This window comes from Lolium rigidum, chromosome 2 (assembly GCF_022539505.1).
Source record: "Lolium rigidum isolate FL_2022 chromosome 2, APGP_CSIRO_Lrig_0.1, whole genome shotgun sequence".
Taxonomy (NCBI): Eukaryota; Viridiplantae; Streptophyta; class Magnoliopsida; order Poales; family Poaceae; genus Lolium; species Lolium rigidum.
Window position 1 is genome coordinate 73,479,801 of NC_061509.1, and position 26,875 is coordinate 73,506,675.

Here is a 26,875-nt window from a genome sequence, read left to right on the forward strand (position 1 = left end):
GGAGTATTACATTTCAATCTAATATGAGAGACGCCAATTTTTAGTGACCAAACAAAAATATTCAAATCAATTCCAAATCTTTTTGTTATGGGAGCCAATTCCAATTCTACTCAGTCGAAATTCACTTGTAGCAGCATGCCAGCATCCAACCATTTTGGAAAATGCAACAGAAAAAAGAAACAGAGAAAGCCCATCCTTGTTTCCACCCCCAAACTGGATCTGATTCTGGGCCAACCCTAGGCTAAACCCCATTTTCATTTCCAAACCCCGACCTCCTCCGTCTCCTCCCCCGCCGCCGCCACCATGCTCCACGCCGTCCTCAACTCCGGCGGAGGAATCCGCCGCCTCCCTTCTCTCATCCCCCACCACCGCCTCATGTCCGGCTCCTCCGTCGCAGCCATCTTCTCCCAGCCATCCCCTCCCGCGGATCCCACCGCCGCGATCCAGTCAGCCGGCCTCGATCTCTCCCACCCCAACACCATCCCCGCCCTCCTTGTCCACCCGGACCTCGCCTCCAACTACCCCGCCGCCTCCCGCTTCTTCTCCTGGGCCACATCCAACCCCGACACCGCCGTCCTCAACTCCAAGTGCTTCAACTCCATGCTCCAGCTCGCCGCGGCCAACGGCGACGCCGACCATTTCTGGTCACTCGTCACCTCGATGCGGTCCAAGGGCTACGGCCTCTCAAAGACCACCCTCAAGACCGCCACCGAGAGCTTCCGGTCCAAGGACATGTCCAAGGACGCCGGCATGATCCAGGGCGCCTTCACCGCTCACGCCAGGAACGCAGCGGTGGCAGAGGCGTGCAAGATTCTTCGTTCAGATGCCGATGAGCTATCCAAGTTGGACAAGCTCAATGCATTAGGCGTTGATGTGACCGATGAGCTGGTGGCGTTGGTTGTGGAGAAGGTTGGACAGTTCCCACAGCAAGCAATGGTGTTCTTTGCGTGGGTGGAGCAGTCAGCTGGGGCGGGGATTGGTTGGGGCAAGGTTTACAATGCAATGGCAAAGGCCATTGGTCGGGAGGATTGCATCGAGGAGTTCCGGGACGTACTGCGGAAGATGAGTAGCAAGGAGCTTGGGATGGATAAGGAGGTGTATGTTACCCTCGTCGGTAGGTTCCTCAAGAGGAAGATGTTTGAGGATGCAGTAGACTTGTTCCGGTTTGCGATGGGGGGCACGGAGAAGCCATCAGCTGAGGATTTTGTCTTCTTATTGAAGAAGGTTGTGGTGAGGGATGATCTGGACCTGAAGATGGTGATGAGGGTTGTGCGGATCTATCAGAAAGCCGGGAATGAGGTGAAGCATTCCGTGTTTGACGCTGTTATCAAGTCTTTGAGAAGCATGGGAAGGCTTGGGGAGAGTGGTAGAGTGTTGAAGGCCATGGAGGATGGCGGCTTTGCACCAGATAGCACTGTGCATGGGAAAGCTGTTCTTGCAATGTGTGATGCTGGGAATCTGGAAGATGCACGCAAACATTTGGCCCGCGTCGAAAAATCAGGGTATAAGTTGGATCCAGTTGTATGGTCTGCTTTGGTTAAGAAGTATTCTCTTGGTGATGATGTTGATATGGCAGTTGCATGTTTCCCTGAAATGCTCGAAAGACAAAGCGGCAATCAGGTCGGTTGCGCTCTTGAGGTGCTCGTGTCTGGGCTTTGCAAGAAAAAAGAAGCAAAGGAAGCATTCAAAGTTCTCAAGGACTTGGTGGTGAAAAATGATGTGGTTCCTTGGCAAAGTACCTACAAGTATTTGATCCACAAGTTGATCCGCCAAGGGCATCTGAACGAAGCATTTGACGCGCTGGGTTTAATGAAAACTAATGGCCTTCCGCCTTATATTGATCCACTTATCTCGCACATTTCCAAGTCTGGGACCGTGGAGGATGCCCTGGGTCTCCTAAAGGCAATGACTTCAAAGGAGTTCCCATCAAGAACAGTTTACAAGCGCCTGTTTCAAGGGTTGTTCAAAGAGGGGAGGCATGAAATTGCCCAGCAGCTGCTCTTGGTATCTCCTGGAAGTGTCAGAAACCATGCAGAGGTTCTTGACCTCTTCTACACGAAGAAGCTGCAAGAAGAACCTGCAGCAGCTGCTGCTGCTTTGTAATGTGGAATTGAATTGCTGACACCCGCATTTTGAATGGCACTTTGTATTTTCTTTTGGCTTTGTATGGCCTTTGAGCCAGGATCAGAAATTGGATGGCAGAAACATCTTTGCTGAAATGTCTACGTGATCCTTTCAAAAATAAATACAGCATCATTCTTTTTTCCTCTCTGTCCTAAATTTCAGCCTGTATATGCCAACACATTTATATGCTTCATGTAGCAATAGCGATTGGCAACTGTGTCAAGGTAAACAGTTGGCAACAGTGGAAATCAGTTTCCAGTAGTTCTTCTCATTGCAATCCTCCTTTGGTATTATCTACGTCCTGTCAGCTTGATGGTCCTATGAGCTTGAGTTAAGCAGTTCTGGTATTTATCTGTGTGCTGCTAGTTTTTCTTTTTTATTTGTAGTTGGCCCTTGTACATATAAACTCTCCAAGCTCTGTACGTTGATGATGACTGCATGCATGTCAGTAGCTCAAGCACATTAGATGATGGGTATCATAAGACTTGGTAAAAATTCTACATTCCATTCGTGTAACCTTGTGGTATAAGTTGATGGTGTATATACAGTGTTGCTTGAGTTTGATTGAATGTGAGAAAACATCTCTGTTCTATCTATTCACATGAGCTGCCCATCTGTGCAAAAAAAGGGCTGGAGGTGAAGCACTGAAGCGGGCAGTGATGCTGCCGCACCAAACTATGTTATGATCATTCTGACTGCCGGTCTTTTGTATCTTCTTTTTATCTAATTGAGCGACATGATCAGCCAATCTAGTTGCTGTTCTGCATCCGCGTTAACTTGCACCTGGAATAACGTTGCAAAAATACTAGTTAGCGCTTTAGACAATCACACTATTTTCTATCTGAGCAGGCGGCATTTCTGTCAAACTGAGCTGAGGCTCGTCTCAGCATTTTGCTACTCGGAAAATCAGTCTGGTGTGCTGAGAAGGGGTATCTGGTGTGCTCAAAAGGGGTACCTTTTCTTGATGAAAGCTCCTTTTCGACTTCGGAGAATATTTCCTTCAGCTTGTTGGTGGAATTCGACATGACATTCTTTGAAGCCTTCTTCTGGTGCTTAGTGCCCTTCAACCAGACAATCCCTAACATTACCTGAATGCTGCAGGAATTTGGTTTCAAGGAAGTGCTCATCATATGGTACTTGAGCTGGATCTGCAATTTTGGAAGAGAAAGAATGTCATGATCCTGAAATTTGAGGTTAAGCATGCAAGCATTTTCATCAGAAGCACTGTTGATTATGTAAGTTATCTCACACTCGAGTAGTCTTCATGCACAACGCCTTGCAGGGTCATCACCTCCTCAAGGACCCACCCATCTCGATTCTGTAAGTTATACTTTTGTTGCGTGGTCGTTGCTTCTCCTCCATATTTTGACGAACTTTTATCAAACTTAAAGCTGATCTGCCGTTGGTATATGTTTTTGTTTACCGGCTCCCATTCTGTTGGTGAGTAGTCGACACAACCAGCTTTCTGCATCACCTTATGTTCCAATGGACCCCCGGAAAACATCTCCATCAAGGCACTGACCTGCGAGTACATAATTCAAGAGGTTTAAACAGATGCTTTTTCAAGAGAGTGAGGCTCACATCAACAGAAAGAACAGCCGAGTAGACTTCTGACATTTTCACAAGGTTCCACACACATTCATTTTCAAGAGAGTGAGGCTCACATCAACAGAAAGAACAGCCGAGTAGACTTCTGACATTTTTACGTCTTCGTTGGCCAACAAAGAACTTTCTTCACATGGGAGCTGTTTCGGTTCAGGTTCTTTGTCGATCATCTCTCCCTTTTGTTTCCAAAGTGCCATAATAATTCTGCCAGACATCAGATTGGTATGTCATCAACCATATGATAAGAGAAATTCATGGAAAACTGTACTGAAAGAATGAGAGCCAATTTGATTTATCAAGTAATCTTGACAGAAGTTTAACAAGATGAATCATTATTTGCATGCAGCATTATTGTACCAAGGAAAAACCGTGTAGGATGACTGATACCGATTGCTCCTTCTGTCCAGAAATTTAGGCTGACATGTGTGTGATATACAGTCAACCTTTTGAATTTTTTATACCACCTAAAATGTGTGAGACTACAAATATCCACCCTATCAAATGACATTAGATCTCTTGCAGCATGATCAGAAATTGTTATCGAAGTCTTGCACTGAAGACTGCAAAACCTCAAAATGGCCTACATTTCTAGACAGAGTAAGTTATATTTCTGTCGTGTTTGCATGCTCATATAACTTGGAGGTAAGTATTATCCGTGGATCTTTGAAACTACAAATACCTTCTTTCAATACATGTCCAATTATGGACATTTGCTTACTTACGATACAAAAATAGTAGGCCTAACAACTTTTGACAAGACTTTCTAACCATGGAAATTTGCATAGCATGAAAAGGCTTGGAAGTGACTTGAGAGGTCTTCACCAAGGAATCAAAAAGCATCTCGCTGGCTGGTATAGAACAAAATATGTGCCTCTGTGGTCACACCAACACATAAAACCCAGGTTTCAAGAACGACTCTAGCCCTAGAAAGGTTCTTTCCCTTGCAATGGGAAGTTCAACTACTTTCTTTACAAATGTAAAATGTGACCAAAGTCACCATCTGCTTCCCAGTCAATATGCTCCAAATTTTCTCTCAATTAGTTCAGGAAATTATTTAGGAGGGAATCATATATTATACATGTCCTAACATCTAACCTATTTTCGAAAATATAATAAAAAAATTAACTAGCCTTTATAAGGAAAGGAGACATCATATTGAATTGCAGGCTGTAAAACCATGGTCAAGCAGTTATTCCACAAACATTTGTCATGCTACTTCATCGTATGAGTATCTGTGATTGTTTGGGATACTTTATCAGGAGCTCAGGATACAATACCATGCATTCATGATAATCAATACTTGGATACACTTCATCTGGTGCTGGGTTATGATGATCGGTTAAAACCATCTACTAACATATATTTAGAGTTCAAGTTCTCGTTCCAATCCTGCAGACACGAAACAAGTAAAAAACAAATGGCAAAAGGAAAGGCACCTGTGAGCATCGTTGAATGAAACAAATGTTTGGAAATGGAACTTCAGTCTTCCTTGAGGATCCTGTGTTTTGGCACCATGTCTGGCTTCTAGACCTCTGTCCTTCCGTAGGATGATCATCAAGGATGGACTGCCAACTGTTGATAGAGACGGCGGAACAACCTGGATATCATCAATATCGTCCCAAAGAAAGAAAAACTTTGTTTTGCGCCCAAATATGTTTGAATAAAACCCAGTTATTCTTGGGGAAAGAAAGAGACGCCCCTGCGAAAAATACTAACTACTTCAGTTCTTGGTTGAAATGGAAGCAGAACGATAGCAACTGAGTAGTTATAAACTCTGGCAGCTGTCAGTGTGTAATAAACCATTAACAGTTACTTAGCCATGGAATTCAAGACCAACTATACACACCTAATTACCTGAAGTGGCATTTTCCTTTTTAAGTGGCAGGTGAAATCGTCGATAAGAAATTCTTCCGGAGGAAGGCTGAAGAGCTTACGGAATGATGAATTCGTCTGAGAGGACCGCAAGTGCATCTGAACATTCAGTCGGCAACTTCAGTAAGTACCCTGATCTGAAAATGATGATAAAATCAAATGCTGGCCAAACCGTACCTTCTTACCAACTTCTTTCCCCATCTTATCCAGATAGTTCATAACAACTTCAGACCCCCGGGAGTTGTTCAAGAAAATTCTTAAGTGTAACTTGGGCTCAGAACCTTGGGCAAACCTTCCATCTAGAGGAAGCCACATGTCACCCAAATCCGACAAATTATTTTTCACAAAATTTATTTCTGTGCGACCAATTGTATTTTCATTGAGTGGGCCATCCGAATTATGCAGAGCCACGTCCAACCTTGATGGGGGGTCATCCATTGCATCGAATTCAAATATCTCTATAAAGTTCAGAAAATCACGGTGTCAGCAAATGCTCTAAGAAGGAAGGCCATACAAATGGAAGTGTTCCCAAATCACAGTGTATTCTTTTTCTTTTCAACAAACAGGATTGGAAGAAAATTAACAAAAAGACGAACTTACCATTCCATTTCGGTTCTGACGCCTGGAATTTTACTGAGCTGGTTTTCTTCTTTCCGTTGCACATAAAAACTACAAAAGGATCAGGCAAGCCAGGTGTGCCTGCGCCTACTATGCCGCTTCCTTCGATAAGTGCAACAGTCAGCAACCAACCATCACCATGAGCTTTGACACCATGATCGCTGCCTAATATTTGAAGAACAAAAGGTTTGCATGTGCTTATTGCTTATACCCAAGGAAAGGAGTAGAGGATTTATGACGTAGAAGTGCAGGGAATGATAGTGTATTCTTAAGATAATAAACTTTGTTTTAAATCATCTCAGGAACTAAAGCAATTCCAGAAAAGAGTAGGTAGAGAGGGTGGGGAATAAACAGTAACTTTTTCCTGGATTAATATTTACATAATAGAAGGAGTGTCTGTCAACAGATAAATACATATGCACTGGTTCTGGATGAAGAGAAATAAATTACCACGTTTCTTCCAGGCATGCAAAAAGCGTCGACCTACTTTGAAGATATTCTGTCCCTGAAGGATCAAAATAGCACAAAACACAACCTCCCCAACTGAATCTGGAAGATCAATACCAAAATATTCAAGCCCTCCATGCACCATATTACTGGGCTTGGCTAGACGAAGATGTGCAATGCCATACATTGCAACAGTAACTGAGAAAATGAATGCAAAGCTCCCAAGGAAGCGAGCAACCAGCTTCCAGTTTGATTGTTCATGAGTCTGTAGTGAAGCTAGAATCTTGTCTTTGCTCGAGTTAGCGTCACTGAGCTCAGCTACTTTAATTTTCTGGGAAAGTACTTCAGTAAACTGTGCATATCCTTCTTTGAGGCCTTGTTTTGCCCCATTCTCGATCATTCCTTTCAACATTGTACTCTGAACAAAGTTCAGACGCCAACTTATAGTAAGCTGTGAGGTTTGTTCTTCAGATGGCAATTGAGGACCTGGTATTATACAGTACATTATTTCTACCTTGAAACAATTACCACAGGGAACATCAGGAGTGCTAACACTAGAAAGAACCGCAAACGAATTTCCAGCTGCCTTCAAGTAAGTCTGCTCTTCCGTAGCTTTCACAGACTTAACTAATTTAGTTGCAGCTTTTGTGTAAGTTAATGTTCTTTTCAAAGAACTCTCATTATTCTCATGTTTCCAGGGATCAGTATGAAGCCCACTTAGCCCTTGAACTTCTGCAACTGCTGGCCAGAAATCTGAATTTGCTGAAAACAGCATGGCATTCAATTCAGCTGGTTTAATAATGTAAGATTGCTCCACTAGAATACCACCAGGCAGGTTTCCTGGCATTCCACAACCTTGATCTTTAGACTCCATAGTTTTTAGTAGTTCATCAAGATTAACTTCATGTGTGCCGTTTTCACAAGATTCAGAATTCACTATTTCTGTTTCTTGAAACTGTTCCATGGAGTCAGCATCCGTTGCGATACAAGTTGCATTATCTGCACCTTTCCGGAAGTATCGAGACCAGACCTCCACTACTGATGACGCAGTAGCATCGCCCTCATCTTCTTCAGGTTCCAGAAGAACAGATTGTTGTGTGGTGCCACAGGGTAGGCGCTCTATGCTGCTAGTATCTTTTTGGTCCGTGATGCTTCCGGGCAACTGATCCACGCCGCTACGGTATAGCGCATGGTCCATGCTGGCACAGGCTGATAGATCCAGGCTGCTAGTAGCTGCTGATAAGGATGAGGCCTTAGTTTCAAGTGACCTAGTTGAGCTGCACGGCGTTTCGTCGATAAGTTGCATGAGAATGTTTTGTGATTCATTGAAATGGCCTTCCCTAACCGATAAGTATATCTTCAGGCAAATTTCACCTGCGAAATAAAATAAAATAGTCAATAACGCTTGTCAGCTGAATTTACTTTCTAGCAGGGTTCAATTGACTCTAGCAATAAAGGCATAAAGCTTTTGTGACTAGCGACTTTTCATTGTATTAATATTCAGTTGAGTTCTGGAGCTGGCGGTACAGGTGTGGTTCTGCGTGATCATCGTGGGGGTTTTCTGGCTGGTGAGTGCCATTTTTTGCCCTCTGTATCTGATCCCGAGAGAGCCGAGCTGATTGCCTGCAAAAGGGCTTTGGAGCTAGCCAAGCGACAAGGCCGGGAGAAGGTTTGTCTGGAAACGGATTGCCTGGGTGTTAGTACCAAGCTGAGAAGCAAGGAGATGGACCGTTCTGTTCATGGTCCCCTCGTCGAAGAGGTTAAATTTCTGCTGAAGGGCTTCGTAGAGCACTTGGTTAGGCATGCACGTCGATCGTGCAATGGAGTAGCGCATTTGCTAGCTAAACAGGGCTGCGAAAATAATTTGTGTAATACCTGGTTGGTTTCCCCACCAGATTTCGTTGTTGAACTCTTGGCATCTGAGTGTGCCGATTGATTAATATAATCGCAGCAAGTTTATTCTCAAAAAAAATTCAGTTGAGTTTAGACCCAATGCAAATTCAGTTAGTTGATAAGGCCGGATTAGTCCTCAAAATAGAGAAACTTGACTATAATAAGCAACACTGGCATGAGGCGCAATATAACAACACCTAATGGAATCCTTTTGGGATTAATTTGATAGCTCCAGTTGCCGCTTCATCAATTTCTGGAAACATTTACATGTAAAGCTTGCAATCTTTGTCGGAGAAATTAAGCTTCTATTGCTAAAGATCCCTGCAGTGTCCAATTTGAGCAGCATATGGGGGGGCATTTCTCCTACCTGAGACTAACATTCCATGCTCAATTTGATAGCTTAGATTCACAATCCGTACCCAAACAATGCTATGTAATATCATCTTCAATAAAGCATCTATATACTTTCTAAACATCAAAGGCAACCAAAGAATATGGCAGGACTGCGAAACGGATGAAATGAAGAGCGTGCATACCGCGCTTTTTCCTCCTGGACTTGCCGCTCTTGGGCTGCAGCTGGTACCACGCGGTGCCGAGGGAATGGTCCTCCGTCTCGAGGATGGCGGAGAGCGGCACCCTGACCCGGCCGAGGAAGTCGGTGCTGAAGTACCTGTCCTCGTTGAGCACGGAGACGACGAGCTCCTCGGCGACGCTGGCGACGAGGAAGCCGAACGCCTCGTCCCACGAGGGGCTGAGGCTCCGCTTGACCACCGTGGTCTTGGCCCTGCGCCTCCCGAGCTGCACCCGCACGTAGGGGTCGCTGGTGCCGTTGAGGTAGATGGCCGACAGCCCCCGCGCCTCCAGCACGTGCACGCACAGCCGCATCGGCGCGCTCCGCTGCGCCGGCTCCGGCCGGTCCACCGCGCCCATCGCCACCTAACGCAGGTTTGGTGGGGGAGAGCAATGGCGGATTGGGGATTCCGGATGAGAGAGAGAGAAGAGGGGCGAGGAGAGGGATTACCCGCCACCGTTTGAATTGCGGAGGCGTTTGTCTCGTGCCGTTTTCGGCCTCGAGATTCGTGCGGGGGCCTGCTGCCGTTGGATTTGCGGAGCGGGGCATGGCTTTCGCCCAACACGTTGCAGGTGCTCCGACCTTTGTGGGTCGCCTCAGGTTGGGGATAACTGCCTAATTCAGATTAGCTGTACTTATTTGCAAGTGTGCACTGATAAATCAGCATCTCAGTGCTATTCGAAGACAAATCTAGAAATTCCTGCAAAAGTTTCACATAAAGCAGCTCAACGGGATAATATGTTTTTTAGGAAATGAACAACTCAGATGGCTCACATGTCGAAATGCGCCTATATATTTAAAAAATACATTTAAAATGTTAAAAAAATTAGGGATGCGTTTGGTAGCCTGCATCCTTTTTTCGTCTTCGGAATTTTGCAAAATCTGCTGCATTTCGTTTGGTAGCCAGCATCGCTAGTGTTTGCACGAGTAGAGAAGCATATGCAAGTTATTTGGTTGCATGCACTCAATTTTGTTGCAGACGATGAAAGGATCGTATGCCGCACCTAGAGGGGGGGTGAATAGGTGCTAACCAATTTTTAGTTCTTTTTCAATATAGGCTTGACACCAAAGGTAAATTCTCTAGATATGCAACTAAGTGAAATTACCTATATGACAAGGCTACCAACTAAGCAAGATATAGCTAGGCAATATAAGAGATAGAATAGGATAGAGGTAACCGAGAGTGGAGCACGCGATGACACGGAGATGATTCCCGTAGTTCCCTTCCTTTGCAAGAAGGTACGTCTACGTTTGGAGGAGTGTGGTTGCTACGAAAGTCAAACCAACAGCCACGAAGACTTCACTCAAATCTCCGGTGAGCAACGCCACGAAGGCCTAGCCCACTTCCACTAAGGGATTTCCTCGAGGCGGAAACCGGGCCTTTACAAGGTTCTTGGGGCACACATCCACAACCGAATTGGAGGCTCCCAAATCTGTTACAACACAACAATTAACAACAATACATCAACACAAATCAACTAGGGATCCAAAGAGAAACACTAGTAAGGGGGCCCTCAACAAAATGAGGGGGAAATGCAAATTGCTTCGGTGAAGATGTAGATCGGGGTCTTCTCCTTCGATTCTCCAAATCACAAGGGATTTGGGTGGTTGCGGGAGGAGATCCGATGGATTTGATGTTCTTGGTGGCTCAACAATGGTGTATGTCCTTTTTGGAGGGGGAATGAGCAACCCTAGCACATTGGAGAAGAAGGCTTTAAATACTGGATGCCGAAACAGCCGTTGCGTGCCGTTGGAGGGGTGGCCGGTAGTACCGGCCAGTTTGGGCCGGTACTACCGCTCCTAGGCGACGCGCGCGACCATCAGGAGGAGGCCACGTGGCCAGAGGGGCTCGGTCCGGGAGGGGGGGTCGGAGCCTCCGGCCGGGGTACCGGCCGAGGTACCGCCGGGGCTCCAACCCCCCTGGCAAGTATACTGAGCCGCCCCGCCGCCACCGGTACCTTGGGCGGTACCATGGCCGGAGCCTCCGGCCGTGGCCGAGCCGGCGGTACCGCCCAAGCCTCCGGCTTCTCTCTTCTTTTCTTCTTTTCTTTTCTCTCTTCTTCTTCTCATTTCTTTCTTTCTTCTTTTCTTTCTTTTCTCTTCCGATATCTTGCATACTCTTCACGCTTTAAGCATCTAGAGAATGTAATAACCTACAAATCTTATAAACCGAAATGTTCATATATTATCATTGTCATCAACACCAAAACTACATATAAAATGAGATATGATCTTTCAATCTCCCCCTTTTTGGTTTCTTGATGACAATATAAGATTTGCAAAAGATGAGAGTATTTGAGCAGAGAAAATATAAGATTTGCATAAAAAGCTCCCCCTAGACATGTGCATCTAATAGAATTAACATTTGAATAAGAGGCACATAATCTAGAATCAAACTACTCAAGTAAATACGAATCACCAACAAGTGCAAAGATGCTTAGTAAGCAAATACATTCATCACTTGTATAGAGAAGAGACAACCATATGTGAGTAAAGACAAGTGTTGAGTTTAGAGATCATACCACATGAAGTTCACTTAGTCTTTACCATAGATAGATAGATAGATAATGTCTCATACATAAATAGATAGCCCCTATGTCTCACACACATAGATAAGGTGCATAAAACATGATAAGTAGTTCTCAACAATAGATAACCATAAGTCACAAGCATAAAGAGTCAAAGAAAACGCAAGCTTGTGACTTCCCATGCAAATCCCGAACCTAATAGAACTCTTCTCCCCCTTTGACATCAAGATGCCAAAAAGGTTGAAGAGCGATGCTACCGTCCCTAGGCATCAAGGAAGTCCTCGGCAACATCGGAGTCGACATCATAGGAGGGACCATCCTCGCCATCAGACCACTGGCTATGAGCAGAAATCCACTGAGGCTTCGGAAGGATATTCTCTTCAGATCCTGGAGGAGACACTTCCACACCAAGATTTGCCATGATGCTCTTCTGACGGCGTCGCGCTTTCTTTCTGCCACATAGGCGTCATACATACGCTCCTGAATATCGAGCTGGAGGCAGAAGGTCTTCTTTACCTTGATCTTGAGCTTGGTGTACCAAGAGGGCTCGAGCATGGGATCATATGCGGAGTGAGCCGGAGGTGCCCCAAGAGCCATATGAGCAATGAAGCCATCAAGCCGGCGAGCAGGAGCAGTGGAAGGATCTGCAGGAACTGCTGAAGGAGCTGCTGGGGCAGAAGGAGCTGCAGGGGCTGAGGTAGAAGCTAGGAGCTCATGATCTTTGATAAGAAGGTTCTTGCGTTTATGAGCAGTGAGTGATGAAAATGGTTCCGGAATGGCACCCTCAAATTTCGACGCCATACCTCGAAATAAGCTTCATGATGAAGGGACCAAAGGCGGGAGACCTCTTCTCAACCATACGCGAGGAAAATCTGGTTCCACGGGCAATCCATGACATCCATCTTCACACCCTTGCCCTTTCGGAGATGAGTTTGAAGCATCAAGTCAATGACAAAAGAATGGATCTCATCAACATTACCCACTTTGACGGCAACGAGTCTCACGGTAGATGCGAAGCATAATATCATAGACGGGTTGGAGACCGGAAGTGAATCCAAGCTTGCATCGACCGGGCATATAGAGCGGCTCAAGAACATCTTTGGTGCTTGCATTAGAATGCCCGTGAAACCTCCAACCACTATCACGGTCATCTTCACAATTGTCCGGAAGAGGATAGCCAAGAATCTGTCCAAAGGTGCTCCAAGTGGTAGTGAGTACCTCATCACGAGTCATCCAAGTGATGGAGCGAGCGTCATCCTCATGAAAATAGACTGTGGCAAAGAACTGAGTCACAAGTGTAAGGGTATTTTACCCTTATCCATTATTTTGGTAACAGTGACACCGTGCTAGTGTATTTGGACTAATACATGGCTACAAGATGATTCCCAGGTATTAGCCAAAGAGGTATAAAGGTGTATCAATGGAAGAAGAAGGCAATGGAGACCCCCCCAACTCGACGAAAGAATCAACAGGATTTTCATGTGTCTGGCCGGTCACTGGCCCGGTCGGACCGGGCCTGGCACCGGCCAGCCCGGTCAGGACCGGCTCCGGCGCTTGTGCCATCCGGGCAGGATCCAGTAAAGGGGGGCATGTCCTCCGGTCGCCGCCCGGTCTGCAGCCCGGTTAGGACCGGAGCGTCTGGTCATCATCCCGGTCGGACCGGGCTACCAACCGGCTGCCCCGGCGCCAACCGGATTTCACGCTTGTGCCATCCGGGCACATTCCAGTATGTCCAGAAGCTCCTCCGGTCTAGTTCCGGTCCCTGCTCCGGTTGAAACCAGCCGGCCCGGTTGAAAGCCCGGTCTGACCGGCCTGTGCGCCGGCCGGCCCGGCGCCAAACCCGGTCAACCGGATTCCTCGAAGAAAATCTGATGTGGCAAGTTGACCAACGGCCATTTTTCGAAGAACACTATAAATAGGCCTTCTCCTACCTCCGAACAGTTAGGCAACATACTATAAAGCTGTTCTTGAGCTCTCTCTCTCTTACTCCATTGCTAGAAACACCAAAAGCCTCGGATCTCCCTCCTCCTCCACCCAAACTCAAATCCCTCCGGGGAATCACTAGAGGAGGACCCGATCTACCGTTCTACCAAGCCAAATCTCATTCCCCCTTGTATTCATTGAGAAGCTTGCTTCCTAGGGTTCCTTGGAAACCCTAGGTGGGCAAGAGGAGTCCGGAAGCATCCGGGCCGTGGATTTGCTCCGGGCAAGATTGTGAAGGTTTGGAGGCTACCTCAAAGTCTACCACAAGTGAGTGAGCTATTCCTTCGTGGGATAGACTCCGGAGAATAGGGTGAGCCTTCGTGGCGCGGGGAATCCTTCGTAGGACCTCCACTCCTCCAAACGTGACGTACCTTGTTGCAAAGCAAGGGAACACGGGAATACATCTTCGTCTCCGCGTGCTATCGGTTATCTCTAACCGAACTCCTTACTTGTGATTTAACCGCTCTGTGAGAGCCTTCGTGCTTGAGTTAGTTGTATCCTCATATAGGTTGCTTCACCTAGTTTGCATTAGGCTCATCTTTATATTCCGCAAAGCCTAACATTGCAAAGAAAGAATTAAAATTTGTAGAAACCTATTCACCCCCCCTCTAGGTTTACCATCTTTATACTTTCAATTGGTATCAGAGCCTGGACTCTTATTAAGGGCTTCACCGCCTTAAGAGTGAGATGGATAAACTCTTCGAGGGTCTAGATGACGACTCTAACCTTTCGGTTAAAGAGATGAAATCTAGACTCTTGGCATATGATGCCGAGAAGAAGAAAAAGGAGGATGAGCTACAAAACCAAATGACGAAATGACCGCCATGCTTAAGAACCTAGCTGCGGGTGGAACTCTTAGTGGGGCTTCGGCTTCTAAAGAATCCTACCATGAGGTTAACCATAACTATCCCAGAAACACTTCACCCATGCCTCATATAAACCATAGTGGGACCGTTCCCCATTACGATGGAACTCACTTTCCTCATTGGAAATCTGCTATGGAATCTCATATTCGCAGTTGCAGTGTGGAGCTATGGGAGCTCATTGTTCATGGACATCGGGAGCCACAAGATCCTACTCGGTTGACCTCCACCGAGTTCTACAACCGTCAACTCAATGCATCCACACGTGACAAGATTAGAAGTGGCATCAACCGCAAGCTTCTTGATCAAGTCGATGACATTGTCTCCGCTAAAGAGTTGTGGGATCGGATCGTAGTACTCCAAGAGGGAACCGATTTGATCCAATCAGCTCTCTATGAGACCGCAAAGCAAGAAGCCTACCAGTTCATGATTAAAGATGGAGAATCCGTATTCGATGCCTATGCTAGGCTTGGTGTTCTGAAAGTAAGGGTCAAGGGACTTGGTGCTGAGAAGTACAATGACGGATTCGAGATGAACGAAGCCTTCATAAAATCCAAAGTCATTGCTATGATTGTCTTATGGCAAGGGAAACCAAGGTAATGGAATCTCCACCTTCCCTATCTAGTGTTCTTGATGATGAAAATGAAAATCAAGATGAACTAATTGTGCTTAAGGAACTTTACAATGTTAGATGCACCCTTCGTGGTGATGCTCTTGTCAAGTTTGATTTCTTGATGGACTCTCTCAAAGAAAAGGATGAGTCCATTGAGGAATTAGAATATCAATTGGATGAAAAGGAACGGAGATTCAATCTCCTAAGACAAGAGCTAAAAACCGAAAGGTGCATATCTCAAGGCCTTAAGCAACAAATTGAGACCTATGAACTTGATAAAGTTAAGGACCTAGAAACTATTGATAGGGCTCAATCCTTGACTCAAGTGCTCCATACCTCAAAAGAGGAACTTGAAGTTGCTCATGCTTCTCTCACTAGGGATCTTGACCACCTTGAAAGAGCTAACAAGCTTGTAAAGGATGAGCTCAAGAAACTTGGAGAGAACCATGACCTACTCCAAGAAACCTACATGAAAGCACTTGAATCAATGAAGGATCCCATTGTTGTTGAAAAGCATGCTAGTCCCCCTACATCTTTTACTAGTGAGCATGCTAAGCTTGTTGAGGAACATGTTCGTTTACAAGAGGAACTCTCTTTGCATGTTGAGACCAATGCATATCTTGAATCCTTGGTGACTAAATATGGTCTCAACTATCATCCTAATGAATCCTCTTGTGAGCATGCATCTATTCTTGAGGAAAATGTTAGGTTAACAAAGGAACTTGCAAAGTTCACCACCGCCAAGAACAAGATGGGATTGGATGACCTCTTGAGTAAGCAAAGGTCAAACAATCAAAAGTATGGACTTGGATATGTTCCCAAGTCTCACAAGAAGAACAACTACAAGAAGGAGAAACCCGCTCAAGATAAGAACAAGAAGGTCACTAACAATGGCAAAGCCTCAAAGGGCAAAGCCACTAGTGGTGACCGCACGGGGCCAAACGATCACTATGCATTATTTGTTGATTATTATGGTGATGTCTATGCTAACTATGTTGGCCCTCCTAATGGCTATGCTTATAGAGGGTACTCAATTTGGGTACCAAAATATATTGTTGCCATTGCAAAGGAACCCATTAATCGATGGGTTCCTAAATTCTCTACTTGATTTTGTAGGTATTCCTCCGGTGGTCCAAAATGGGTGTTTGATAGTGGATGCACCAATCATATGACCGGAGGAAAAGGTGTGCTTGATCAATTCATTGAAGATATCAACAAGAAGTCAAGCATTACCTTTGGTGACAACTCAAAGGGAAAGGTACTTGGGTATGGCAAGGTAGCAATCTCTAAGGACTTGTGTCTTGAGACGGTTATGCTTGTTGAACACCTTGGCTATAACTTACTTTCTATATATCATCTTGCCGATGCCGGTTACAATTCATATTTCACTAAATATTATGTGCAAGTCTTTAGGAGCGACAATCTCAAATTGGTCCTTGTTGGATATGTGGAGAACAACCTTTACGTGGTTGACCTCTCGAAAGAGAGCCCCTCCTTCTCCACATGTCTAATGGCGGCCAAGCATGACGAAGGTTGGTTGTGGCATCGCCGCCTTGGTCATGTTAACATGAGGAATCTTAAACAACTCCTAAAGGGTGAGCATATTGTGGGACTAACCGGCGTTTCTTTTGAGAAAGATCGTGTTTGTAGTGCATGTGTAGCCGGAAAGCAACTCAAGAAGAAGCATCCCATCAAGAGTATTGTTTCCACATCTAGGCCTTTGGAGCTCCTTCATTTGGATCTCTTTGGGCCATCACATTATGATACTCTTGGTGGGAGCAAGTATGGACTTGTCATTGTTGATGATTACTCAAGATACTCTTGGGTCTTTCTCCTCAAGACTAAGGACGAGACCCATAGAGAGTTCATCACCTTCGCCAAGAAAGCTCAACGTATGTATGAATCCGAGATCAAGGCAATTAGGACCGACAATGGCACCGAGTTCAAGAACTACACTATGCAAGAGTTTGTTGATGATGAGGGCATCAAGCATGAGTTTTCGGCGCCATACACCCCTCAACAAAACGGTGTTGTTGAAAGGAAGAACCGGACTATCATTGAGATGGCAAGAACCATGTTGAGTGAATTCAACTCACCCCACAACTTTTGGGGAGAAGCCATCTCTACGGCCGTCCACTACTCCAACCGGCTCTTCCTCCGTCCCCTCCACAACAAAACCCCATACGAGCTCCTTACCGGTAACAAGCCTAATGTCACATATATTCGTGTCTTTGGATGCAAATGCCTTGTTAAGAACAACAAAGGAAAGCTCGGTAAATTTGAAACTAGAACCATAGAGGGTATATTTGTTGGATATGCGGAGAACTCTCACGCCTATAGATACTACAACCGATCCTCCGGGACCATTGAAGTATCTTGTGATGTGGTGTTCTTGGAGGATAATGGCTCCCAAGTGGAGCAAGTTGTTCCATGTGTTGCAGGTAATGATGATGATCCATCTAGTGCCATCAAGCATATGGGGATTGGACACATCCGGCCCATGGAGGTTCATAATGATGATCAAGATGATGGAGTAGATGTTTCAAGCACGCCACAAGTGGAGCCTAGCTCAACTCAAGCCGAACCATCATGTGCAACTCAAGAATCATCCTCTACTCAAGATGAGTCACAATCCGAAGAACAAGAAGAAGATCCTCATTCCATGGAGCAAGATCATGATGAGGATCAAGAAACATCCTCAACTCATGATCAAGCTCAAATGGTCCCTCATGATCAAGTACTAGCAAGAGATGAATTCATTGATCATGAAGGAACCGTTCGGAAGATCAAGGCCGCTACAAGGGCAAGCGACATGAAAGTGGATCAAGTCCTTGGTAGCATCTCAAGAGGAGTGGTAACTCGTAGACACCATGCTTTACTTATCACTTATTGTCAACATCATGCTTTTGTGTCTAGTTTTGAACCACTCAAGGTACATGAAGCCTTGGTCGATCCGGATTGGGTAATTGCCATGCAAGAAGAATTGGAGTGTTTCACTCGCAATGAAGTATGGTCTCTAGTTGAGAGACCCAAGGATCATCGCATCAATGTCATTGGGACCAAATGGGTATTCAAGAACAAGCAAGATGAGAATGGCATTGTTATACGAAACAAAGCAAGGTTAGTGGCGCAAGGGTTTGCCCAAATAGAAGGTATGGATTTTGAGGATACCTTTGCGCCGGTAGCCCGTCTTGAAGCTATTCGTCTTTTGCTTGCATTTGCATCTTTCCACAATTTCAAATTATATCAAATGGATGTGAAAAGTGCATTTTTGAATGGTCCCCTAAAAGAAACCGCATATGTGGCACAACCCCCGGGTTTCGAAGATCCATGCCGACCCAATCACGTGTATTTACTCCATAAGGCACTCTACGGTCTCAAGCAAGCTCCACGTGCTTGGTATGAGTTCCTTAGGGATTTCTTACTACATGATGGGTTTTGCATGGGTACGGTCGATTCCACCCTTTTCACCAAGCGGGTTAAAGGGGGTGGCCTCTTTATATGTCAAATATATGTTGATGATATTATCTTTGGTGGAACTAACCCCAATCATAACAAAGCTTTTGAGCTATTGATGACTAGGAAATTTGAGATGTCCATGATGGGAGAGTTGAAGTTCTTTCTAGGCTTCCAAGTGAGGCAACTTGCAAAAGGCACCTTCATCTCTCAAGAAAAATATGTGAAGGACATGCTCAAGAAATTCAACATGACCAATGCGAGTCCAATGAAGACACCCATGCCCGTAAAGGGGCAACTTGGTTCATGTGACGGTGAGAAGGATGTGGACATAAAGGTATACCGCTCCATGATAGGATCCTTGCTCTACCTTTGTGCCTCTAGGCCGGATATCATGCTAAGTGTAGGGATGTGTGCTCGTTTTCAATCCGCTCCCAAGGAGAGCCATTTAGTGGCGGTCAAACGGATACTAAGATACCTTGTTCTCACTCCTACTCTCGGGCTATGGTATCCAAAGGGGTCAACCTTTGAACTCATTGGCTATTCGGATTCGATTGGGCCGGTGATAAGGTTGATCGGAAGTCTACCTCCGAGGCTTGCCAATTTATTGGCCGGTCATTGGTGAGTTGGTCATCCAAGAAACAAAACTCCACCGCCCTATCCACCGCCGAAGCCGAATACATATCCGCGGCATCTTGTTGCACTCAATTGTTATGGATGAAGCAAACCTTGAAAGACTATGGTGTGTCTCTTGGTACGGTGCCTCTTCTTTGTGACAATGAAAGTGCAATAAAGATCGCCAACAACCCGGTTCAACATTGTCGCACCAAACATATTGACATTCGCCATCACTTCCTACGTGATCATGTTGCCAATAAGGATATTGATCTCACTCATGTGGGAACAACCTACCAATTGGCGGATATTTTCACTAAACCTTTGGATGAAGCCCGCTTTGTTAACTTGAGAGGAGAACTTGGTATTCTTGATCCTAAAAACTTGGATTGATTAACTTCTTGCACTATATTCTTGCATTTATCTTGCTATCTAGCTTAGAGGCATAGCACATATGGGGATAGTCATCTTACCATGTCTTGGTATGATGCATACCTATGTGTGCAACATAAATAGACCCAATGTCATTATATGGACCCAAGCATGTCTCTTCGCGGTCACATGACATTTGCGCTTTCACATAGGGGGAGTAATCCCCCGCCCCTCATTGAGCCTGCATTACAACTTGATTTGACTATATAAGGCCAAAATGATCTTATAGCAAAAACTATTTCAAAATGCTCTTATGATTCTTGATATACTTCGAATCATGCCCATTGTAGCTATTTGTATCTTGTTTGCATTTTCTCTCCAATGGGTATGCCTAGAGAACTTTGTGTTTTCCAACCCCATGTCTATGCTCATCTCATCATCGTCTATCTATCTATATGTACATGTCATCATCTGAGCATTCATACACAGTTACACAAAGAATAGGGGCAAAAAGAGGCAAAACTAGACAAAACTGGGCAAAATGTCCTGGCCGGTCTCTGGCCCGGTTGGACCGGCCTTTGCGCCGGGCCAGCCGGCTCCAGGTCCGGTCGACCGGGCGCCCGACCGGCCGCGCGGCCTGATATGTGTTTGAGGGGGTTACCCCTTGGGGTCATCTTCCTCATTCTTTCCCAACTCCCACACCACCATGGCCGGCGCCCTCAGCACCTCCACCAAGATCTAGGCACTTCCCACCACAAGAACTTCCCCAAACTCCACCACACCATAGATCGGGGCCCTTGGAACATCTCCACCGAAGGATTTGGTCCCTCTCCAACTAGTTTGGGAATTCTTGGAGTTCTTGGTTCTCAAGCCCTACCTTGTGTTCCTCTTGCTCCCTTGATCAAGGAGAACAATGTCTTCGGGTAATGTACTCTCCTTTCCTCCCTAACCTCTAGTCCTCCTCACACATTGCAAGTTCTTGCCAAAAATTTGAGGAAATCTTAGGGTTAGGGTTAGGGTTTGCAAGTCCTCATGCCTTTAGAGTGTCTCTCAACACTAAGCACATACTCCACTCTATTGCTATAGCATGTACTCAAGTTTTTCGAGTTTTTGCATGAATTTGTGGTAGAAAATCTGGGCAAACATCACAAATCATCACCACCCGGTTCATAGCCCGGTTAACCGGCCATTCAACCGGCCGGTCCGGCGCGCTGCCCGGTCGACCGGATTTTCGACCGGCTCGCCCGGTCGCGAGTCCGGTCGGACCGGCTCGTGCGCCGGCTCGCCCAGTTTTTCGCACAATCTCATCAATACACTTGGATATATGCTATGCTTTCTGGCTTCTCCCTCATTGATGACATGTACACTTACCTCTTTGCTATCCTCGCTATATTTTGCTGATTCACGGGTGATGAATGGAGTGATGAGGACCATGGCACTGTTGCCAAGCGAGGGAGGCACTCAGGGGTTCCACCACGGCGCTCTACTGGTCGTGCTCCTCAGACTACTGGTGGCAGCTCAGCTGGAGGCCGCACCAAGAAGCCTGCCCAGAAAAGGAAAGATAAGCACGCTGCACAAGGAGATGATGAGGAATTGCCAGACTACAATGTTGGCGATGTCCATGTTGGTGCATGGAAAAGGCTTCGAGAAACCAATCACTATCGCTTTGAGGCTCCCACTTACACCGGGGGCGACAAGTTCTTCTGGACCCGTAGTCGGCGAGAGGATGTGGCATGAGTACTATGACTCCCAAGAGCACATGAAGAATGGCACCATTGTTATGCCCAAGGCTGTCAAGGATGTTATTGAGATGCATGCAGCCACCACATATCGGTTTGTGGTTGAGACTTTGAAGAACATGGGGCTGTATGAGCTTGTATGTCTGACGCCTTCTGATGGTTGCTATTGCCCACTCTTGGTAAGGCAATTCCACTGCACTGTGTACTTCCATGATGATCCAGCTCGTACCATGACATGGATGACGAGGCAAAGAGAAGTACTCCCGCAACTATCTTGACTTACGTGATGCCCTTGGGTTTGGTGGAGGTCGTGCTCACGGTTTCAAGCTTTACTCTCGGCAGAAGTTCAACAAAGGAGACATTGCTTTCGCTATCCTCGGGAGCCCACCGCTCGTCCTCCCACCATATCCGGCATGTTCTACTCCTATCTCCTGCTTGCCAAGTTATTCGGAGAGTCTCTCATTAGCAAGTCGAGCGACACAAGTGAATGCCGAGGATATCACTTGAACTTGATGTACTACTGCAACCCTGAGCACCGGCGATGCATTGATGGATGTGATCTCATCTACTCTGAGCTGAGGAGATGTGTTCGCGAAAGGATGACCCCGAACTATGCTCAATACATCCAGCTCCTCATCAACAAGGTTGTGCCTCGCTCCTCTCAATACCCATGGTCAACGGGTCAAGATGGAAGCATTCAAGGTTCCTGTCCAAGGTGATAGACCGGATGTCCCCGACATGACACCTCCTGAGCGCCGGTCCAAGGAAAGCCATGACCCTACTAGCTCCCGCTTCACTCGGCGCCCGCAGCATGGTATCTCTAGGTTCTTCTCCTCCATGTGGCAGATGTGCAAGAATTCTAATGATGTTGCACATCAAAGCCTTGCTATGACCCAAGAGACGAGAAGGCACCAGAATGAGTACATGGCCACTCGGAATATCACTTTTCCTCCTCCTGGCCCTGAGTTAGAGCCTCGTTCATGCACCTAACCGGGAGATGCCTCCTCTCACCGATCGGATGTTCCGAACTTTGATCCTACATGGTACGGCTTTGGCGGTCCTCCTCCTCAGCCTGCTCGTGTCCCTACTGATGATGAGGATGAAGAAGATGAAGATGCTACTGATACGCGTGATGATGGCGAGAGCTCATACTCCGCTGGGCATGAGATCTTTTGATGGGTGCGCTACCATCTCTCCTCTTTTTCTTCGCCTTTTTGGTGTTCCGATGCCAAAGAGGGAGAAGAGAGTAGAGTCTAGGATTCACGGGGTGTTGCCACAAGCCATGGGAGTTGCTTTATTTGGATTTTATATGGCTTGTGCTTGTTTACTTTGAGTTTTTCAAGAACCATTTGCTATTTCCAATAATTCGTGTATGGATGTGTATGGACGACTATTATGTGTGCTACTCTATGTTAGGATGATTATGTGTGCTATGCTTATATATCTTGATATGCACATCTCCATACCATGCTTGTTTCCTAAAGATATTGGGGGAGCTTCTCATATTTCACAAATGGTGCACTTTGCATTCAAACGCAAATTCTCCAAGTGCACACATTATGGGGGAGCTTTCGTAATATCTTATATGGAATCAAGGTTTAGAGCTTATCATAATATCTATTTGTGACTCTAGCTCGGTTTGTCATCGTATACCAAAAAGGGGAGATTGTAAGGGTATTTTACCCTTATCCATTATTTTGGTAACAATGACACCGTGCTAGTGTATTTGGACTAATACATGGCTACAAGATGATTCCCGGTATTAGCCAAAGAGGTATAAAGGTGTATCAATGGAAGAAGAAGGCAATGGAGACCCCCCCAACTCGACGAAAGAATCAACAGGATTTTCATGTGTCTGGCCGGTCACTGGCCCGGTCGGACCGGGCCTGGCACCGGCCAGCCCGGTCAGGACCGGCTCCGGCGCTTGTGCCATCCGGGCAGGATCCAGTAAAGGGGGGCATGTCCTCCGGTCGCCGCCCGGCTCGCAGCCCGGCTAGGGACCGGAGCGTCCGGTCATCATCCCGGCCGGACCGGGCTACCAACCGGCTGCCCCGGCGCCAACCGGATTTCACGCTTGTGCCATCCGGGCACATTCCAGTATGTCCAGAAGCTCCTCCGGTCTAGTTCCGGTCCCTGCTCCGGTTGAAACCGGCCGGCCCGGTTGAAAGCCCGGTCTGACCGGCTCGTGCGCCGGCCGGCCCGGCGCCAAACCCGGTCAACCGGATTCCTCGAAGAAAATCTGATGTGGCAAGTTGACCAACGGCCATTTTTCGAAGAACACTATAAATAGGCCTTCTCCTACCTCTGAACAGTTAGGCAACATACTATAAATTGTTCTTGAGCTCTCTCTCTCTTACTCCATTGCTAGAAACACCAAAAGCCTCAGATCTCCCTCCTCCTCCACCCAAACTCAAATCCCTCCGGGGAATCACTAGAGGAGGACCCGATCTACTGTTCTACCAAGCCAAATCTCATTCCCCCTTGTATTCATTGAGAAGCTTGCTTCCTAGGGTTCCTTGGAAACCCTAGGTGGGCAAGAGGAGTCCGGAGCATCCGGCCGTGGATTTGCTCCGGGCAAGATTGTGAAGGTTTGGAGGCTACCTCAAAGTCTACCACAAGTGAGTGAGCTATTCCTTCGTGGGATAGACTCCGGAGAATAGGGTGAGCCTTCGTGGCGCGGGGAATCCTTCGTGGGACCTCCACTCCTCCAAACGTGACGTACCTTGTTGCAAAGCAAGGGAACACGGGAATACATCCTCGTCTCCGCGTGCTATCGGTTATCTCTAACCGAACTCCTTACTTGTGATTTAACCGCCTCGTGAGAGCCTTCGTGCTTGAGTTAGTTGTATCCTCATATAGGTTGCTTCACCTAGTTTGCATTAGGCTCATCTTTATATTCCGCAAAGCCTAACATTGCAAAGAAAGAATTAAAATTTGTAGAAACCTATTCACCCCCCCCTCTAGGTTTACCATCTTTATACTTTCAACAAGGTAAGGATCATAGTTGCATTGGAAAGTCATAATGGGAAGCAAAACAAACTCCTCGCAAATACCAAGAGCTTCATGAAAGTAGGCATCCTTCTTCAAATGGTCAATGTTGATATACCGTTGATCAACCACCTTCACCTTGTTGGGAGGATAGACTTCATTGAATATGCGTTCTTGAACCTCGGTGTAGAAGTGACGGTTGCGAGTGCGAGAAGACCGAGGCCCCAAATAGGGGTTAGCGGTGCGAATAGCCATGTATGCATGAAGGCGGACGCCACCATAAGACTCAATACCCGGTTTCCATTTCTTTTTATTTGCCAAAGAAGCACCACGAGCAGTAGTGGCACGGGGTAACACTTCATCTTGTTCAACAAACTCATCCTCAAGAATTGGAACCCCTTGCCTCTTCCGTGATTTCGCCGAACCGGAACCACTAGCACCTGTGAAATAGACGAACAGAGCCGAGGGACATATGGGATAAGGACACAAGCTCATCTCTAAATAACAAAATTTTGACCCAAAATACACATGCATGATGGTAAAAAAAAATAAGGCCACACACAATGGGTAGAAAAAATGCTACATAGTAGAGGTTAACGGTGCTACATACTAGAGGACATAGATCAGCAATAGATACAACCTCTTAGAGTAAGATTTAGCCAAAAATCTAAGCATGTAGAACCAATAACCAACACACATGTGAGCCAAAAATACGAGCAAAATACACGGGGGAGAGGCTAATACCGGGAGCCATGGAGGAGGAGGGGTGGGGGAAGGCTCCCACGGAGCCGATCCGGCCGGAGAGGGCCGGAGAGTGGCCGGGGGAGCAAGGGAGGCGGCAGGTCGGCAGGGGCGGCCGGGCGGCTGGTGGTTTGGAGCTGGGGAGAGGATGGGCGAGTGGGGAGGGAATGGGGAGCAGGGCTCGACCCGCCCTCACTTGGAGGCACCGGCCCGAGGCCGGCGGTAGTACCGGCCAGGCCCCAGGCGGTACTACCGGCCTGGTCAGGCCCGGGTCGGCCAGCCTCCGCCCCTTGTTTTTTTTTTTTGAAACACCCCTGTTTTTTTACAAAAAAAAATTTTGGTCAAAGATAAATATGAGTTTTGGTATGCAAATTTTTTGTTTGAAACGAGCTTGTGCAAGACATAGAAAGTGTTTAGAGATGAGAGAATGGCATAGGATGGACACAAAGAGGGGTATGGTACTATGAACTCAAGTTTGCAAGAATCAACACAAGAGAAAGCCAAACATTGAGCCAATTCCCATAAGAACAAGGAGATGTCAATAAAATCCAATGAAGATCCAAATTACTCCAACTCTTCTCAAAGAAGAGTGTGGTGGCCTAGGCCACCATATATGAGTGTTAAGGCATGGCACCGCGAAGATATATCTTGGGTCCAAACCAATACTCATCATTTAAGCTCACATATCAACATATGATATAACGAGAATGAAATATTTAATGTTGGCATTATGGGGGGAGGGATAGCTCAATAATTTAAACCGCACTCCCCCTATTTCCATGCCTACATCTAAACCAAATAAAGTTTTGAGACGGAGGTGTGTTTGCAAGATGGTCAAGCTATACTCCTTGAATCAATGATATTTAGCTCATTCCTCATATAAGAGAACCTTGCTTCATCAAGAGGCTTCGTGAATATATCGGCAAGTTGATCTTTGGTAGGAACATAGATAAGCTCAATATCACCACGGGCAACATGATCCCTAATGAAATGATTCCGGATCTCAATATGCTTCGTTCTTGAATGTTGCACCGGATTATAGGCAATCTTGATAGCACTTTCATTGTCACATAATAGAGGCACTTTGTCACAAATGCCACCGTATTCCTTTAAAGTTTGCCTCATCCATAACAATTGAGTGCATCCACTTGCGGCGGCAACATATTCGGCTTCGGCGGTGGAGAGAGATATACAATTTTGCTTCTTAGATGACCAACACACCAAGGACCTACCAAGAAATTGGCAAGCCCCGGAGGTTGATTTCCTATCATCCTTGTCTCCCGCCCAATCCGCATCGGTGTAACCATTGAGAATAAAACTTGAGCCTTTGGGGTACCAAATACCATATCTTGGGGTATCAACCAAATATCGAAAGATTCTTTTGAGAGCCATCATGTGGCTCTCCTTAGGAGAAGCTTGATACCTTGCACACACACCAACACTCAACACTATGTTCGGTCTAGATGCACAAAGGTAAAGCAAGGATCCAATCATGGAGCGATATACCTTTTGATCCACCTCTTTACCATTGGGATCTAGTGCAAGATGACATTTGGTAACCATAGGAGTGGCCACACCCTTCATCTCGGTCATCTTGAACCTCTTGAGCATGTCTTGGAGATATTTTGCTTGGTTGATGAAGGTTCCTTCCCTCAATTGCTTGATCTCAAAACCAAGGAAGAACTTCATCTCTCCCATCATAGACATCTCAAACCTATCGGTCATAAGCTTTGAGAATTCATCATTGAAAGCTTTGTTAGTAGACCCAAATATAATATCATCAACATATAATTGGCAAACGAAAAGCTCCCCATTGACCCTCTTAGTAAAAAGAGTGGGGTCGATTA

At 46.2% G+C, this 26,875-nt stretch overlaps 2 protein-coding genes across 2 annotated transcripts; one reads left to right on the plus strand and one right to left on the minus strand.

Annotated features, from left to right (window-relative positions):
* The first annotated feature begins 253 nt into the window (after positions 1 to 253).
* On the plus strand, positions 254 to 2,271 carry LOC124691951 (pentatricopeptide repeat-containing protein At3g02490, mitochondrial-like). The gene has a single exon (XM_047225240.1). The coding sequence runs from the start codon at positions 304 to 306 to the stop codon at positions 2,101 to 2,103; it is 1,800 nt and encodes a 599-aa protein (XP_047081196.1). The 5' UTR covers positions 254 to 303; the 3' UTR covers positions 2,104 to 2,271.
* Positions 2,272 to 2,954: 683 nt separating this feature from the next.
* LOC124689881 (C2 and GRAM domain-containing protein At1g03370-like) lies at positions 2,955 to 9,489 on the minus strand. Its single transcript, XM_047223337.1, has 10 exons — positions 9,096 to 9,489; positions 8,927 to 8,932; positions 6,670 to 8,040; positions 6,202 to 6,384; positions 5,779 to 6,059; positions 5,584 to 5,700; positions 5,166 to 5,428; positions 3,789 to 3,933; positions 3,374 to 3,646; positions 2,955 to 3,272 (listed from the first exon to the last, which is right to left on the minus strand). Exons 1-10 carry the CDS (start codon positions 9,487 to 9,489, stop codon positions 2,955 to 2,957), a joined length of 3,351 nt encoding a protein of 1,116 aa, XP_047079293.1.
* Between the last annotated feature and the right edge of the window lie 17,386 nt (positions 9,490 to 26,875).